Raw genomic sequence first — 18440 nt, 5'->3', positions numbered from 1 at the left:
TCTGTCCTCTTCCACTCTTGACTCATCCCACTTCTGCTTTGCCTTCCTCTTAGCTGTCACTGCCATTCTTTCTTTTACTCTCTTGTCATAATGAATCTCTGTCTTGATCTTCACATTAGTGAATGGCTCAAGCTCTCATACAGCTACCATGTCATACCTAGTCTCTCTATCTCATTGAACAACAATTTTTTCAAACACCTAACACCATATCCATTACATAAATAACATAACACCCAAACATAAATATATAAAAATATATTGAAGGTTTTCCTTGTTTCTCTCATATGTTGTTACAAAGCTGTCTTGTTAAATGTATATATGATGTAAATATTAAGTTCAAAAGTGATAAGTTGTGGATTTGTACTTCTAAAGGAGATAAGTCTTATATATATATATATATATATACACACACACACACACACCAATATTAGCTAGAGTTTCTTATCCAGCTTTAAAATAATGAGGGATTTATTATCCCCTTAACTTAATTTACGTCGCCAAAAAAATAGCCTCTTGGCTCTTTATTGTAGTAATAATATATATGGGTACACCTTGCTGGCAATTCGTATAGTAAAGGTATGTAAGTTCAGTTCACTTAAACCTTGGTATTACCCAGGTCTACCTACTCATTGATGAGACCTTAATAAAGGTCGAAACCGGTCTGGGTAGTGACCTTCCTCATAATGTAAAACAGTAATACATCTCCTAGGAGCTGCATTTTACATTATGAGAAAATATTAAGGATAGTGATAGTAATGATAGCTTGCTCCGAGTTGCCCTAGTGTTGTACTACCAGGTGTTGACTTATGCTTGGACTCGCCGAAAGTTCTTCGGTATGAAACTCTTAGATTTCGATATCGGAGTTTCTTATCCGGCTTTAAAATAATGAGGGATTTATTATCCCCTTAACTCTAGCTAGAGTATTAGTTTGAGTTCCAGGTGTAACTGACAATATATGACCAAAGATTGTCATGAAGAAGAAGAAGAATGTTCCTTTCCTTGACCTTTCTTTTCAAGGTACTTTTCATTCTTTCTTAATGCCATCTTCATGTATTATTCCATCAGAATCCCAAAAGACAAAACTCATAACTGTGCCAGTGAATTTCTGAGTTTTCACTTTTAAGTTTTGGCAGAGATTTATATGCAATTGTGTACTTCCTCGTTTTTCTTGGGGGTGTAGCTTTGCACCTTGGTTTCATTATGCCATAATCTGTCACAAAATGCATTCTATTCTCCCCCCCCCCCCCCCAATGATGTTCCAAATGCTTGAAGGAAACTCTCCATTAATTGGTATCTACTGTTTTTTGCAGCTGTGCAGTGTGTGTGTGTGGGGGGGGGGGGTCAGGATACATGGCAACTATGTTCAACGAACATTATGTATCCTGTATGCTACAAGCCTTGTAGCATACAAAAAAATTAGCTGAATATCAGCTAATTTTTTTAACTTCTGGGTACCATTTTCAAAAAAAAAAAAAAAAAGACAGGCAGTTCGCATTATTGTTTGCAATTTATTGAAAATTCTGGGTCAAATTTGAACCACTTTCATATCATGAAATAATGTAATATTTTCTTCACCTTTATGTTCATTGATCTTAGTTTGTATATATAATTTCAGTGCCAGGTCCAGGTCCTGGAATGCCTCCTAGCATACCTCCTCCAACTGCTCATCCTCCTGCTCCACACATTAATCCAGCATTTTTTCCCCCACATTCACAAGGTGCACCTCCAGGTCCTCCACCAACATCGCAGCCTGGAGATATATATAGTAGACCACCACCAATACAGTTCACTGATTATAGAGGATTGCCACCAGAAAGGTAAGTTGTTTTATCACTTTAATGCTTCACTAGTTATACAGTCGTGTTGTCTTATTTATATACTCCGTGAAAGAACTGAACAGCCATTTTAGAATCGTTGCTGTATGAAATTACAAAGGTAATTAAAGAAAAAAAGGGAGCAAAAAAAAAAAGAAAAAATTATAATTGCAAAAAGATATTATTTCAGATATTAACTTGCTTAATGATGTAAACATGATGTAAATTCTAATCATTAGATAATATGAATATGCTTTAGATAATGCAGGTGAGGAACTATGTATATAGTTCTCTTTTCTTCCCTCCCTACCTGCATTGAAAAGTTGAAAGTATTGTAGTTGGTGATCATGAATATAGTATTATTATTATTATGGCTATTATAGCCTGTTTTTGTTTAGGAGAATCTCTTATTTTAAACACATTGGCTATTTTTACTCAAAAAAATTTATATATATATTTTAGGGCATTATGGGTGAGTATTGATGGCAATTATATCAGAACAAAAGAGGAAGAAAAATTTGTGCATACCTTGTTTTGATACTAGGATGTCTTCAAATTCCGTGTTTCTGCTGAAGGTTGTTTATAACAAGTGGAAAGGGGGGGGGGGGCATTCTTCCCGCATCAAACCCCCCCACGCTCCCTTCCCCCTTGTTATAAACAACCTTCAGCAGAAATATGGAATTTGAAGACATCCTAGTATCAAGACAAGGTATGTACAAATTTTTCCTCCTCTTTTATTCTGCTATAATTATTTTTTTTGAGTAAAAATAGCCAATGTGTTTAAAATAAAGGACACTCCTAAACAAAAACAGGCTATAATAGCCGTAATAATAATAATAGTGTTTAAGAGGAGTAGCATGGGAATTTTCCCTGAAACAATACCTAATGAATATAGTGTTTTTAGCTTTGAATAGGTAACAACTAAACTATGTTTCTCTAAAAAGTCAGTTCCAAGTACTACTTTTGCCTTAGTTCTAGAGGTTTCTGGGAGAATTACTGGCTCTGGTGAGACAGTCAACTCAAAACCAGGCAACCACATGTCTACTTTCAGTTTCTCTGAGGCATAAATAGATGGGTTTGCAATTCCATTCAACATGACAGGCTTTCTCAGCATACTGATATGGTCGGATACCCGGGATCTCAATTTCCTGAATAATGATCCGGTTATTACTGAAACTTGGGAACCAGTGTCTAGTAAAACTTTGCACTGTAGCCCTCTTATTTCTCCCTGAATTACTGTTATAGAATTTTCATGTTGATTCCTAATGTTTCTCTGCATTTTCTTTGCTCTCAGTGTGGGGTGGTGAGTTGTTACCTATTAGATTCAAATCGCATATTTCTACCAGTGTTCCTTCTACTGTTAAAGCAATATCTGGGAATGTGCCCAAATTTATTGCATATGTAGCACTGGGGTACTTCTCTCCTGTTTTCCCTTTCATTGTATGCTCGTTCAGGGCCCAATTTTCCATGGAGGGTTTTGCCTTGAGCTCCCCTAACTGAATGAGAATGAAGTAGAGTTTTTCCATCTTTTTGATAATGGAGTGTAGTTCCTTTATGTCAGTGTTTCTCAAACTTCAGATATCTGCGTACCCCTTGTTAAATTTTCATTATTACCAGGTACCCCCTAATTAATTAATTAAAAATAATAAATTAATTTAAAATATTAATTAAAATTAAATATCTATTTTATTTGAATTTATATGTTTATGTAAACAAAAAATATGATTTATTTTTAAATTTTGGTTCTCTAGAGATGTCAGACGACACACCCTTATCAATTTCATTTGATTTAGATGCAAAATCAACGATTTCTTGTTGCTTACAGCCACTTGTATTTACTATATTGCTCTCTTTTTGGGGGTTTTATAAATCCAATCTTTAACCAATGATCCATACGTAAGATTTTGAAAGCTAAAAAAAAAATACTGTATTTACTCAAATATAACTCTAACTTTTTTCCCAAAACTAAAGCTAAAAAATCGTGTTGCGAAATACATACGGGAATTTTCGTAAACTAAAGTTTTTAGAAAAAAACTGAAAATGGTGCGACTTACCAAGAAGCTCCTACTCACTATCACTACTTTTGGCATCGAGAACAGTTTCTTTGTGTGCATCGTCAAAGTCATCTACCCAAATAGCATCATCTTCTTTCCCATTATTTCAAGCAAAAATTACCATAATTTACAAGACTTGAGATACGTAGAGCAGCGAAGAACTGCATATGATTGGTGCGGTATTAACTAAAGATCGCGCGAACCAAAGACAAATTAGCATTTTAACAGTTGAGTTGAAATGCTAATTCCTTTCAACTGAATTCCATAATATCTGAAACACATTCACTATATATTTCTTAGTTTTAACACGTTAACGACGGAGGGGGGTGTCAAGCAAAACCATATGTTCCACCGGCAACATATGGTTTTGCTTGGCAGTTTCTGTTGGAGAGGGGATGTGATTCATTATTTAGTGCTGTTTTATTCCGGTTGTCTCTAATTGCACTGTTTGTGGAAAAATATAATGACTCCTTTAATTATGCATAGCCAAAAATTGCCACGCACCCCCCCCCCCCCCCCCAACGACCTTTCATGTACCCCCCGGGGGTACGCGTACCACACTTTGAGAAACACTGCTTTATGTCAATGGATTCACCGACAGTCTGTTGTGATCTATGTTATTTATTTCTGTAATCTTACTATCTTCATCTCTTCTTCCCTTCTACTGATCCCTAGTCTTTCCTTTAGAATTATCTGGAGTTTTCTCTCTTTTCATCTCACTCCTTGAATCTGACTCCTTTTTTGTGATTTGAATCTGACTTGTGTTGCATGCGGGATGCAAATCACCAAGCCTTTCTTCTTTTTCTTTTACTCCAGGTAGCATTCTTCCAAATTATTTATCTTCCTTTTGTACGCTGTTTCTCTGAATTCCTCTCTCACTCCTGACCTGAATTGATTAAAAACAGCCCAGTCAAGATGGCTCCTTTCATCACTCAAAACGCTTAAGCTATTTGCTAAAGTAAGCAGCCTGTTATAGTATTCTGTGATGGATTCCTTTCTCTCCTGCATGCACTTTTGTAGTCTCCACAAGTTTGGACCCACACTTCTAACCTTGGAAAATTGGGATATCAGGGTATCTTTGAATTTATTGTATTCCAAAGTGTCTCTCAGTATAGGAGAGGAATACAAAAAATTCTTGGCCCTGCCAATCAATTTATTCCATGATATGATTAGAAGTTGGAAGTCCAACCAGTTGCCGACGTTCCTTAACTCCTCTGCAAACTTGAAGAAGGACAATGCATCATCTTGGTCCTCTCCAGAGAATTGTGGGATGATGAGGTGAGGATTAACTGTTCTGAAAAATTCCTTGTCTTTCATCGTGTTGCTGCTGGTGGCTTCTGAATTAATGCTGTTTAAAATCTTTCTTACAATATATACAGGGTGTCCCAAAATTCACGAAAGAAGTAATTTTGATAGAAAACACAGGTTTTCTATCATTTCTTATTGATTCATAAAGTATAGGGTTATGCATGGAATAGCATATCTGGTAAATGGCCTCCACGGCTTTGCTGGCACATATGCACTCTTTTGTCGAAATTTTCCATAACTGTTTTGCATAAATGTGGCTGAATTTCGTTGATACAGCGCTCAATTTCCTCCTTCGAGGTGTGGGTGGTCGTGGGCTTGTTGGCATAAACCTTAGACTTCAAAAAACCCCAAAGAAAAAAGTCCAACGGCGTTAAGTCACATGATCTGGGTGGCCAATTCTGATCACCAAAATGGGAAATTACACGACCAGGAAATGACTCATGCAGTAATTGAATTGTTTCTTGGGCTGAATGGCATGTGGCACCGTCTTGTTGAAACCATACATCGTCCACATCCATATCTTGCAATTCAGGCTCAAAAAACTGGATTATCATGTCGCGATAGTGAGCACCATTAACTGTTATTGCCTTACCAGCCGCATTTTCGAAGAAGAATGGACCGATGATGCCTCCAGCCCAAAATCCGCACCAAACAGCGACACGTTGTGGATGCGTTTGTTTCTCAACAATCACTCGTGGATTTTCTGAACCCCAAATGCGACAATTTTGTCAATTAACGAAGCCATCAAGATGAAAATGAGCCTCATCTCTGAAGATGATTTTGTTTGAAAAATAATCATCCACTTGTTGTTGTTCCATAATCCATTCAACGAACTCTCTTCGCTGTGTGTGTGGTCAGTAGGCTTCAGTTCTTGAGTCAATTGAACTTTGTAAGCATAAAGATGCATATCTTTCATGAGAATACGCTGTAGAGAGCTTCTCGAAATGCCCAATTCGAGACCACGGTGCCGAATTGATGTTCCTGGACTCTCAGCAACACTCTCACGAACTGCTTCGATGTTTTCTGTTGAACGACTTGTTGAAGGACAGCCAGAGTGTATAAGATCACTAATTGATCCAGTTTCCTTGAATTTTTTAATTAATCTTTTCACAGTTGATGAAGTTAAATCACTTTTCCAACCATATTTTGTATTCCAAAATATATGTACGAAAATTGCGAACTGTAGCTGACAAACCTTCATTATTTTTAAAATATTGCTTAACAATGAAAATGCATTGTTCTTTCATGTAGCGCTCCATTTTTAATAACCTTGAACTGTCAGCTGTCACGCTGTCTTTTTTTTCTTGTTGGCAACACTTTACCACACACATGCCGCTAAATTTAAATCTTGCGTGAATTTTGGGACACCCTATATATATATATATATATATATATGCACTTTCTGATTGTACTTAGTCACCTGATCTTTTTACAAAACTGTTTCAATCCAAAAAACTTGTGATATAATTATTTTGGATTTATTGTGTCAACAGCTGCGCCATTGTAATAATCTAGGGCTGTGCCATTGTAAATATCTGTTCGTTGTTTTTTTTGTCTGTTAGTTATTCTCTTATCTTATTATCTTTCTATTTGCCTATATAACTTCTTTCACACAAAACTTATTCTACCTTCTGTACTTCCTATCGTATGCCTAAGAGTACTGGAAATTTATTTGTTTAGACTGCACCACCAGTATCCTTTTTCTTGGCATAAGATTTGGTAATACGGCCGGCAGTTCTCTTTCTCTCTATCTTAAATTTCTTCCAGTCAGTTAGCATATACAGTCGTGGTCCACATGTACATATTATCGTCTCTATTACCCTGTTTGTTTCCCATTTACAGGCCCGAGTTTATTTTTGAAGAGTGCATTGTAAATTAAAGATCAGGCAGCACTCTATTTACATGGAATAAACACATTTATTTATACTAAGATAATTTACACCAATATAAGATAGGGAGATTACTCCTACTTATTCGTTAAAGAAAAAATTTTAAAACTTTCTTAGCAATCATGCAACATAATAATCATACACTTTCCTGCTTACTGAATTAAATCCTGGTCTATTCACTATAAATTAAACTACTGTACCAAGCTGTTACAATATGCATTCCAATTATTAACACGCAAAACAAATTCACACATAGACACTGCTTATTCTTAGCACTTTATATTTTATCAGTCCAATATAAATAGTTCTCCTATATTACATATAATATAAAACATATGAAAGGAACAACTCACATTAACTCTGTCATCTTCGTCGCACACTTATTCATGGATCCGTTTTAGAGTCCTAATCTTTTCTTCCGTTTCAGGTTTTGGAATTCCTCCTATAGGATCTCATGTCACCGGCATCTCATCAGGGATGTTGGTGGGGTATGGAATGCAATTTTCCGGCATTCATGAGCTCGGGCAAGGGGATCCTATGTTCGGAAATAGTAGGATCCCCTACTATTTCCGGAGTACATGCACTCTCGTCCAGGCGGCTGCACATTTTTTCTCCAGCTGAGGTTCACTCCTCAGTCAATATCTTCCAGTTACCTTCTGGTGCAACGTCATAGATCTAGACAGCTTCCAGTGGATCAGCATCCTTCTCTTCTCTGCCTCCTTATGAATAGTCGTGTCCTCGATGGCCGACTGCCGATATTCGATATTCTCTTTGATGCTTTTTATCCCTCCTTCTTAGGAGCCTTGCATGAAGGGTTGAGATCCCCAAATATTTCAGCGCGACTCCTTGATCTATCACTAATGCTGACTATTCCTTTCTTCTTTTAAGTGCACTCCTAAATCCGTTTTGTCGGACAATAGAACCTTGTCTGATCCATGCCGACCCTTTTAACACTGACCTTGAAGGTGGTCATATACAGAGCTTGTAAACAAAAGTTTCTTATGCACTTAATCAGAGCAATAACATAAAGTTTCCGGTGGTAAAGCAATACTAAATTTGGTAAGAACCCTTGTTCTTACCAAATTTAGACATTCTTTGTTTACTCAGTTTAAGCAAGTTAATTCCCATCTGATTATTTACATAGGCTTATAGCATTCTTTATACAGTGACATACAAAGGTTATTTTTATAACAATCTTTTGAGATTTGACCTCTGTAAAAGTCGATGTAAGGTGCTTGTAAAATTCTAAGCTACATCGAATTTTGCACTATAACCCAGTTGGTATTAATGATGCAGTGAACTTTAATCAAGGGCTTTTAAAGTGAAGGTGATTTAGCAGTCACATATAATGATTGCATGACATTTCATCTCACAGCAGTCTGCAGACAAGGCGTTAACTTGGATTGACACTATGAGGATATTTGTGGCCATGATTCAAAGAAAATTAAAGGACTTTATGCACGCTATTGTTTAAAGAAAAGAGCTCAAAAGAAAGGATAAATATCCATTGATATTTTATAGCTAAGGCAGAGTCCAAAACATCATGGTCTTACATTATGGACAGAAACACAAAGAAATTGGTGGAGGAACAATACATTGAGAATAGAGCACTGAAAAAACAGTATAACAATAATGGAAGAAATAGGAGAGAGACAAAGAAGAGTAAATTAATGTCACTTATCTGAATTTTTCATAATGGAGAATATGTCCCATGAAAAGAAAAATAACCTTTAGAAAAATGGAATAGACTTAAAATTATATTTTCAAGTGAAATTGAAATTCCAAGTCGCAAGACACCATTCAATCAGTTCAAAAAAAATGAACTGATTGAAATTCTTAAACTCTATATTTGCCATTTACTTAAGCATTAAGTCAATTTTGTAAATTTGTGGCCTTGGTCATGCAGGAGAGGGAAGAAATGATGGACAAGCAGTATGCATAGGTCAGCCTCCTAATTGGTGGACTTAGGGAAATGAATGAGTAAAGTGACGTCTAGTGTGCATTTTTCATCTTCCTGATTGGTGGCCTCCCCTCACTCATGCAGGAAAACTCAGTTGATAGCCAGCTGGCTAGTATAAAGTTGATACATTTATCCATAAGAACCATAAATTAAAGAAATACAGGGTATAATGGAGTAGATCTGTGGAGTTACTCACACAAACATTATATACTGTACCTCCCCCCCACCCACTGAAGATGCCTGATAAGTATTACCTTCAGTGGGGGGGGGAGGTACAGTATATAATGTTTATGTGAATAACTCTACAAATTTATATATATATATATATATATATATACTATATTTTTTCCACAAAAAATATAGTATATATATATAAAACAAATTAATCCGAAAACATTTTAAAGAAAGATTTTAATTTTGCAAGAAAATAAGTATCAAAATTAAATTCCAACTTTACCTAATAATTTATGTGTACTATTCTGTTCCTAATAAGTTCATTAATTCACCTTAGACATGGACTTTACCCACGTAGGACACATTTTTCTTATTTCGGCATCTCGAAACCATACTTTTATAATGGATTGTATTAAGATATCCTTTGTATCACAATTTAATTTTTCAAGTCCTTTCTTCACTGTGGCCCACAAATTTTCTATTGGGTTAATGTCAGGAGAGTTACCTGGCTGCTGAAGCATTTGGATGGTGTGATTTTTGAGGATCTCTCACTTTTTTTTTGAAGTGTGGCATGGAGCGAGTCCTGTTGGAAGGTGAGTTCTGTGTTTTTCTGGATCACTAGGATCACTCTTTACTCCAATATTTTTATGTATTGGTCACTTTTCATCATACTGTAAACAGGCACAACTAATCCTGGATAAGTAGATCCCATGTCACTCAATTTTGTACATACATGTAATCTTATTATTTATCCTTGACTATTTATGTACCACTACAACTTTGTTGTAATTTTACTCATATGTAGATACCACATTGTTCAATTAATTATTATTATTTTAATTATTATCCTGTGGTTTTATTACACCAGATCATAGAGGTCAAATTCATGTATTTTATAAAGCACCTTTTGTGGATTGTTATAAAGTTCACATTTAGAAATATTCATACAAGTTAGTAAATGCAGTGATGATGCTTCTGCGATGTTACAGATGGCGAAGACTTTTATGCCATTGCTAAACTTGATTGGTCTTGAGGCTAGAGATCATGGTAGTGGCACAGCGATTAAACTTGGAGTTGATGGTAGCTCCTGGTTTTTCTGTTGAATACCAGTGGGTTAAGAATCATTGAGGAAGGTATCACCAGCTGTCATACCTTTTCTTGAATTCATTCATGGTACCTGCATTCACCACCTCCAAAAGCAATCCATTCCAATCATGCATCGCTCTATGAGAGAAAAATCTAACTCTCCTCCATTTTGACTGCATTCATTCTCAAATTCCATACATGTGCTTTTGTCCTCTCTCCATTAAATGAAAAATTCCAACTACTGCCAGTTTGTAAGTCTCAATCATATCATCCCCCTTTCTCCTTTTTGCTAGTGTGTGCGGTCCACAAATTCTCAGTCTGTCTTCATAATCTGTATTCCACAATCCTGATTTCATGTTTAAACACTTATTTGCATTATTTCCAGTATATCAGCATTGCCACCACGGAATCCATCAGGCCAGCTCTGCATACAGTAGTCCAACTAAGGTCATATCAAGCACCTTTAAAGAGGCAAAATAACTTCCTTATCCTTACATGTCAAGATTTTTTTCAGTATTGCAATTTTCCTCTGAGTTATATTTACAATCTTTGCTACATTGTCCTTGAACTTCAACTTCTTACCTACTAAAACTCCAATATCCCTATCATGATCACACTTTTCTCTAGCATAATCCCATCAATATATAATAACATTGGATATCACATTACACCAAGGTGCATGACTTTAGATTTTTACTACATTGATTCCAGCCTATTCAAATTATTCTGCAAGTATTGCATATCAGATCAGTCAAATTTCTGATTATTTCTGCCTATCTTTATATCATTAGTAAACAGTTTATGACTCCAGTCAAATTTTTCCCATTGGCATTAATGTAAATTTTTGTAACAGTGAAGGACCGATCCCTGGTGTACACCACTGGTCACCTTTAAATTTTGCAGACTCGCATCCCCCATACACCACCTTTTCATATCCTCTCTGTCAACCATCCATTTATTCATGAAACACTGTTATGCAAATGAGGACAAATGGGGATGCTGGTTAAGTGGGTAAGAGGGTGGCTGCTGGACAAATATCAAAAAGTGGTATAAGGAGGGGCAGAATCAAGGTGAAAGCAAGTGAATAGTGGTGTGCCACAAGGTTCAGTGCTGGGACTACTGTTGTTTAATTTAATCATAAATTATATAGGAAATATTTGGCAAGGAAGGAAAGGAAAACCTGAAAGGAAATATTCATTCGTTTACTGATGATGTGAAATTAGATAGAGTAATAGTTAATCAAGGCGATCTGGACAGCTTGCAGGACGATTTAAATAGGTTATTAGTATGGGCAAAAGATAATTGGCATCAGTTTAATGTCAAGAAATGCAAAGTTATGTACTTTAGGATAAATAGATTACAAGCATTTATCACCATGCCTGAGATACTGATTAGTCTGTAATTTGCTACTGGTCTTAGAACACCCTTATGCAAGGGAATTATTTTTCCCTCTTTTCACTCCCCTGGAACTCTACCATAGCTGAGACCTAAAAAGCCTAGTCAAAGGCATTTGCAATTCTCTTGCACATTCTTGCAAAACCCTAGCTGATATCCCATCTAATCCCACAGCTGTATTTACATTGAGATTCTGCAATATTCTGAGAACCTCCATTTCATCCAACTCTGTTCACACATTAGTGTCTGTCACATAGGTTAAAGCAATAACCTCACTAGGATGATATACCCCTTGTAAAGTGGTCGTTCAGTAAACTGAACTATTTTATCTGCTTCTGTCTCCTCATGACCATTGTCACTCACTAAAGGTTAATCTTCCAGGGTCATTCTTCCTTGTACTTGCCACATAACGAAAGAACTCTTTGGGATTTCCTTTTGACTGGTCAGCTATATTCTTCTCATAATCATAAATTTTTCCTTCCTTGCCATGCTGGTCACCCTTCTTGCCTCGGCCTTGTACTGTTCATGAGTTTGCTGGTCACCTTTCTCTTTATATACCTTCCACAGCATTTTCTTCTTTTGCAGTTCATGCTTAATGATATTACTCATCCATCTAAACTTACTCAATTAACCTTCCTTACCCTGCATATACAATTTAATGCTACTTCCTCTAGATTACCCTTCACTATGTCCCATGCATTTCTAACATCCTTACCCTGCCATAATCGCCTGCCTTGTTGTTCCATAAATACCCCTTCTTGATAGAATATTCCTCATGTTTTACAATCTCCCAAGTCAAGACCACATGGTCACTTTCACCATTTTCAGGCAATGTTTTCAAGAAGGGGTATTTATGGAACAACAAGGCAGGCGATTATGGCATTTGCAACACTGCAGGGTAAGGATGTTAGAAATGCATGGGACATAGTGACTCTCACAATCCTAGTTCCCCCCCCCCCATCACATGCTGCCTTAAATAATTATCTCTTAGCACGTGTATCAATTCTATTTCCTTCCTGCCATGTGATCTTTCTTCCTTCCATTCTATATCTCCATAGTTGAAGTCCCCCATAATAACAACTGATCAATGCCAAAAACTCCCCCTCCCCTCTTGTTCCTGATACTTTTGGCATTAGTATACAAAAACTGCAGCATCCATTTATGCCTCCACCTATCTTTACTTCCTGAATTGACTACCCTTTTCAATGTTTTTGCTTGAGAGACTAGATTCCTCACTTGATCATTCTCACACTCACTTGCTCCACACTCACTTGCTCCACACAAACGGATGCCTTCACACAAACTCACTTGCTTCCATCCTAATTGCTTAAGTTTCCCTGAATTTGCACTTCAGCATGCTCAGTGAACAAAGCTCTCTCTCCAGACACCTAACACCAAAACCATTTAGATGCAGTCGATCAGCATTGTACAAACCATTCTTTCCGTCAAACAGAGACCACAGATCCACAAATTAATATATATATATATATATATATATATATATATATATAATACAAATAAAACATAAGCTTAATGTGACATGGAAAATATCATAATAAACTGTTGACCCATGTCTCTGACTCATGTGGGATTGATGAGGGATTTCAAGGTTCTGCCCTATTACAGGGCAGAACCTTGAAATCCCTCAGTCATTGATGTAGAAAAGGTCAGCACACATTAATTTAAAAGAACATCAGGACAGTATTACATACAAAGTATCCGACACGTTGATTTTTCTCTCTCAGCATGTAGTTTCTTCCATGTCTTCAAGCTTACTCAAAACAAAAGGCCTACATAATTACTGCTTCTTGTTAGAAGCCTGTATAAAGCTTTGTAGCTATTCTTCTCAGATTAAATTTAAAGAGAAATAACTACTTTGATTTCCCAGTTTTGTGAAATAATTATAATGTTGGTAAATACCAGAACTACTAGTGTATTTTAGTCCTTTTTTGTAATTAAAATTCCATCCCTTTTTTGCCTTCATTCATACTGGATTCTGTTGTAATGCATTGTTGTACAATTTTAAATTTAATTGTTCTATTATTCCACCTCGGTAACCTGTTATACCAATGAAGATAGCCACGAGACAGCTGAAAGTTTTGCAAATAATGAAGTAATTAATCCAGTTTAGTATCAGTTCAGTGCATCTTATATAACTATTCCTTAATCTCATGACCACAGAATCATCTTTGTATGAGTACTTGTGTAGTTAATTCTCTTCACTCCTAATGTTAGAACAGAGCCTTTAGCAGATTTCTACCAATACATCCCTGTCTTGAGTGTCTACATTCTACACATTCATGGAGATTCAGTTGTGATTTCTATTTACATAGTAATTATTGGAAAAAAAAAAAAACTACCTTTCCTCAATCCTCTCTATTTTTCCAGGCTCTTGAGGCCAGCATATTGTGATGATATCACAACCTGGCAAGATATTCAGCATGAACACTAATCAAGAAGATAGTGTATTTACATGAATTATTAATAGGCAGATACAAATATAAAATAATAGTATGATGCAGACATATTGGAGAAAGAGGAGGCAGATGAATCACTAAATTGAATAAATATTAAACTATTCATTTTTTTTTTTTTTTTTTTTTTAATTTTTGATTTCTTGAACTTTACACATTGATTTTTGTTATTGGTTGTTTAAGATAAAAGTGATGTTATCCTTTTCTGTTTTCTTTAGCAGCAATAGTTGCTACTTGTTTATGACATGTGGCATTATTATTTTATGTATACTATCAGTAAAATCATTTATAATTCAGCATACTATGCAGTCTCAGGCCCTAGTGTAATTAAAAAAGAAAGCTTTATATTTTCAGCATATTGGAAGTTATCTGGAATAATTTAAATAGCTTGTAAAATTATAAGTATGATGGTTCTGTTGATGACTGTATATGAGAAATTGTTTTAATGGAAAAACATTTTACAGGGCAGAACCTCCAAATCCCTCAATCAATGATGCAGAATTTGAAGAAATCATGGGACGAAACCGTACTGTTTCAAGTAGCGCTATCGCTAGAGCAGTTGCAGATGCTAGTGCAGGTAATTTATTCCCCTCCCCCATACACACTGTGTGTGTGTTTATATCAATATTGATTGAAATTTTTTGACAAAATTTTGCTGCCATTTCTTATTCATAATCAGAATTCATGTATAAATAGTATTGTTATTATGATGAATATAAAATGAATGGAATTGGAAGAATGGGAAAACAATGAAACCAGAACAGTCTAGGAAAAAGTTTTTCTTATAGGAAGAAAAACTCATTTTTAATGATTAACTGCCAGCAACAGCAACAAAATTGTTTGTATACCTTAACAGAATATTGGGTGTGCAGTTCACCTTCTATTATTTATAAAATTTTATAATTGTCCTATAAAATATATTGTTCTTGCTAAATGCAATCAAGACTTTCCCTATAAGAAACACCATTGAATTTATACTACTAAAGTTACACATAAACACAGTCGAAAGTATTATTTAATTAACATAGATTAACTACAAATATTTCAATTCACGTATTATGGATCATCATTGGTGGATTATAGTTGTCAATTAAAAAATTAAACAACAATGATGATATATTGGGGAATGGAATCTCAGAATTGAATTGCTTGAATAGATTCCAGGTAGCAGTAGAGGTGGAATTTTATTTTTGGAGATGGTATCATAGAGCTAGTTTGGGGAATATTCAACTTTTTTTTTTTTTTTTTAATGTTGACTATTTATGTTGAGAATGTTGATTCCATGTGAGTCTTCTCTTCAAATAGAGGATGGAGAAAAATTATTGATAATCATCTCTATTGTTTTACAGTTTTAGCTGTTGAGAATGGCTGTTTCTTTGATTTTATAAGGACATCGAGGAAAGATATGGTCTCATTTGATTCAAGTTCCATAGTGAATTTGATTTTGTGATAAAGGTTATTGATTTTTTGCAAGAAGGTTTTGGATTAAACATTGAAATTTTTTCTTCAATTGAAATTGAAGATATTGCAATGCAGTCTCCAGTTTCTCCCATCCTTGCTATTTCCAGTTCTAAATAGCAAGGATGGGAGAAATTGGAAACCCATCACAATATATTCAATTTGTTGATAAAGCTTTTCATTCCAACTGAAATATCCAGAATTCATAACGAAGTTGAAGAGGTGTAAAATATCCAATGGAAACTTCAGTGATAAAATTTCCAGTGTGTCAACTAGAGGAACATTTGTAAAAATCAAAGCTATGCAAATAGTAGAAGCTTACTAGTATATCTATGGAGGCAAGTCTCAAATCTTTAATTTTTGATATAAAGTATTTTTATTTTTAATATAGGAAAAGGAATGACCAGTTACAGGAAAGAGCAGACTTGAAAGAAACTTCAAAATTATGTATGTAGGTATACATCCTGGTTTATATAACTTGGGTAAGCCACAAATTCTAGGTGGTCTTGTAGAGTGAATTTTTTCAGTTTTTGAACAAACTTATTATAGGTATTCTTCCCTCCAGCCTTTTATAAACAGGCAATCATCCATCAGGCGATTATCCAATAAAGGGTTAAGTTTGTTTAGTTGACTCTTGATGGGGGTGTCTGCCAATAAGTGTGTGATAAGTAGTGTGATAAGTTTTTATCACATGCATAAATATGCTTCATTTTTTTTTTAAATACCTTACTTACACACTTCATTTAATTCGTTCCTGGTAGTTTTAGTTTTTGCTTTGCTGTCTCATGATTGCATATAAGGAGAAATTCCATTCTCTACATACTTTAATTGTCATTTAATCTTTTAATTTCCAACTGTATTATACTGATGATCGGCTACATGTGAATCACAATATTTGTAGTTAATCTATATTAATTAAATATTTTTTTCATTTACTGTGTCAATGTGTAACTTTAGTAGTATAATGAATAATGCACAATTATCTCTTAATCAATATGCCAGTGAACTTGCTTGAAGTCTAGCCAAAATCATGTACATCAGTGCTATTCTAGAGGAAAATCACCATACTAAATCAGTCTTTCCACTCTTAATCAACTGTTTCTTTGTAGATTAATAAATTGTTGATTACAGATATCATAACAATTGATTTTCATGTGAACTTTCATTTTGATGGAAGCTTTTTATCAGAACTGTCTCGTTATTTAATGTATTCCTTTGAATGTGCCTACTATATAACTACACACACACACACGCACGAGGGGTGTTCAAAACACATTAAACTTTTTAAATAGTGCGCCAACCAGCACAAGAGCATACTGCGATTACTGAACGCACCTAGCAGCAGGTTTTAAAAACAAACTGCCATTTGCCCTGTTCTGCTATGAGTATTAGTCATTGAGTTACATTTGCTGAAGTGAGCATGTGCACAAACTGTTCATCAGAAAATGACAATGAAAGAACTTGAAGAACAATGCGTGTGTGTGTGAAATTTTGCTGCAAACATGGTAAATATTTTACAGAGACATTTCAGTTGCTTAACCAAGCATATGGGGAAGACTGTATGAGCTGAACGAAGTGCTATGAGTGGTTTAAGCATTTTAAAAAGGGCAGAATGTTGGTCAGTGAAGATTCCAGGCCTGGACGGCCTCCAAATCAACAGACAATGACCATGCCGAGAGAGTTCTTGCCGTGATTCGTGGAAATCATCACTTAGCTGTCTGAGAAGTTGTTGACAAAGTGGGCATCAGCATAGGATCTTGCCATCAAATTTTGACTAAAAAACTTCAGATGCGTCGCGTCAGTGCAAAATTCGTGCTGCATTTGTTGACCGACAAACAGAAAGAGAACCGTGTTGAAATCAGTCAGGAACTGCTTGCCGATGAAATGGCAATGAAAACTTTCTTAAGAAGATCATAACAGGAGATGAGACATGGGTTTATGGCTATGATGTTGAAACCATGATGCAATAGTCACAGTTGGTGGGGAAAGGGTCTCCTCTACCAAAACAAGCATGGATGAGTTGATCAAAGATCAAGGTGATGCTGGTTGTGTTTTTTGATTGGAAAGGCATTGTCTATTATGAATTTGTACCACGTGGTCAGATGGTAAACAAGAGTTGTACCAGGAAGGTTTAGCTTGTTTGAGGGATGCTGTGTGCAAGAAGAGGCCTGAACTGTGGGGAAACCATATTTGAATGTTGCACAACAACAATGCGATGACTCGCATGTCGCTCCTCATGTGCAGTTATAAAACATCAGACATTCATTGTGCCCCATCCACCCTATTCTCTGGACTTAGCCCCAGAAGACTTTTTCTTGTTTCGCAAACTTAAAACCACTTTGAAAGGACGTCGTTTCCAAACCATAGAGGAGATTCAGGAAAATGCAACAAGAGAACTGTGCACCATCACAGAAAGTACGTTCCAGGAAGCATTCCAACAATGGAAGAAACATTGGGATGGTGTATTGCCCGTAGAGGGGACTACTTTGAAGGGGACAGTGCTTAAAATCTTGTGAAATGAGCAATAAAGTCTTTATAGCAAAAGGTTCTCATTATTTTAAGTAACAAGATCTCAAAAAAGATGTTTGCACTGCTGTCACATTGTATTAATTCAGGCTACTTTTAGTTTGAAGAAAAAATTTATAAACAAAATAAGGGATTAGCAATGGGCAGCCCCCTGTCTCCAATACTAGCCAGCATTTTTTTCGAGGATTTCGAAGAAAAGGCCATCTCTACTGCTACACTTATTAATATCTGTACCATATTCCTTATTTTGGAATATGGTATAGATAATCTTCACATTTTTTTAAATCACTTAAACAACATCC

General features: G+C 35.6%; 1 protein-coding gene across 4 annotated transcripts in view; it reads left to right on the top strand.

Moving 5' to 3' along the window:
- Positions 1–18440, top strand: part of Cpsf6 (cleavage and polyadenylation specificity factor subunit 6) — a 467838-nt gene that overhangs the window by 309817 nt on the left and 139581 nt on the right. For all 4 annotated transcript variants that reach the window (XR_016550513.1, XM_090414582.1, XM_090414580.1 and 1 more), the window contains 2 exons: positions 1616–1817; positions 14619–14731. Coding sequence is in view for 3 of the 4 variants with exons in the window: in XM_090414582.1 (XP_090270708.1) it covers positions 1616–1817; positions 14619–14731 (315 nt within the window). In the remaining variant the exon portion in view is untranslated. The remainder of the gene's footprint in view (positions 1–1615; positions 1818–14618; positions 14732–18440) is intronic.

This window comes from Typopeltis vanoorti, chromosome 25 (genome assembly GCF_054136105.1).
Source record: "Typopeltis vanoorti isolate ZY-2024b chromosome 25, IOZ_Tvanoo_1.0, whole genome shotgun sequence".
NCBI classification, from domain to species: domain Eukaryota; kingdom Metazoa; phylum Arthropoda; class Arachnida; order Uropygi; family Thelyphonidae; genus Typopeltis; species Typopeltis vanoorti.
This window is presented reverse-complemented; position numbering and strand designations above follow the sequence as displayed.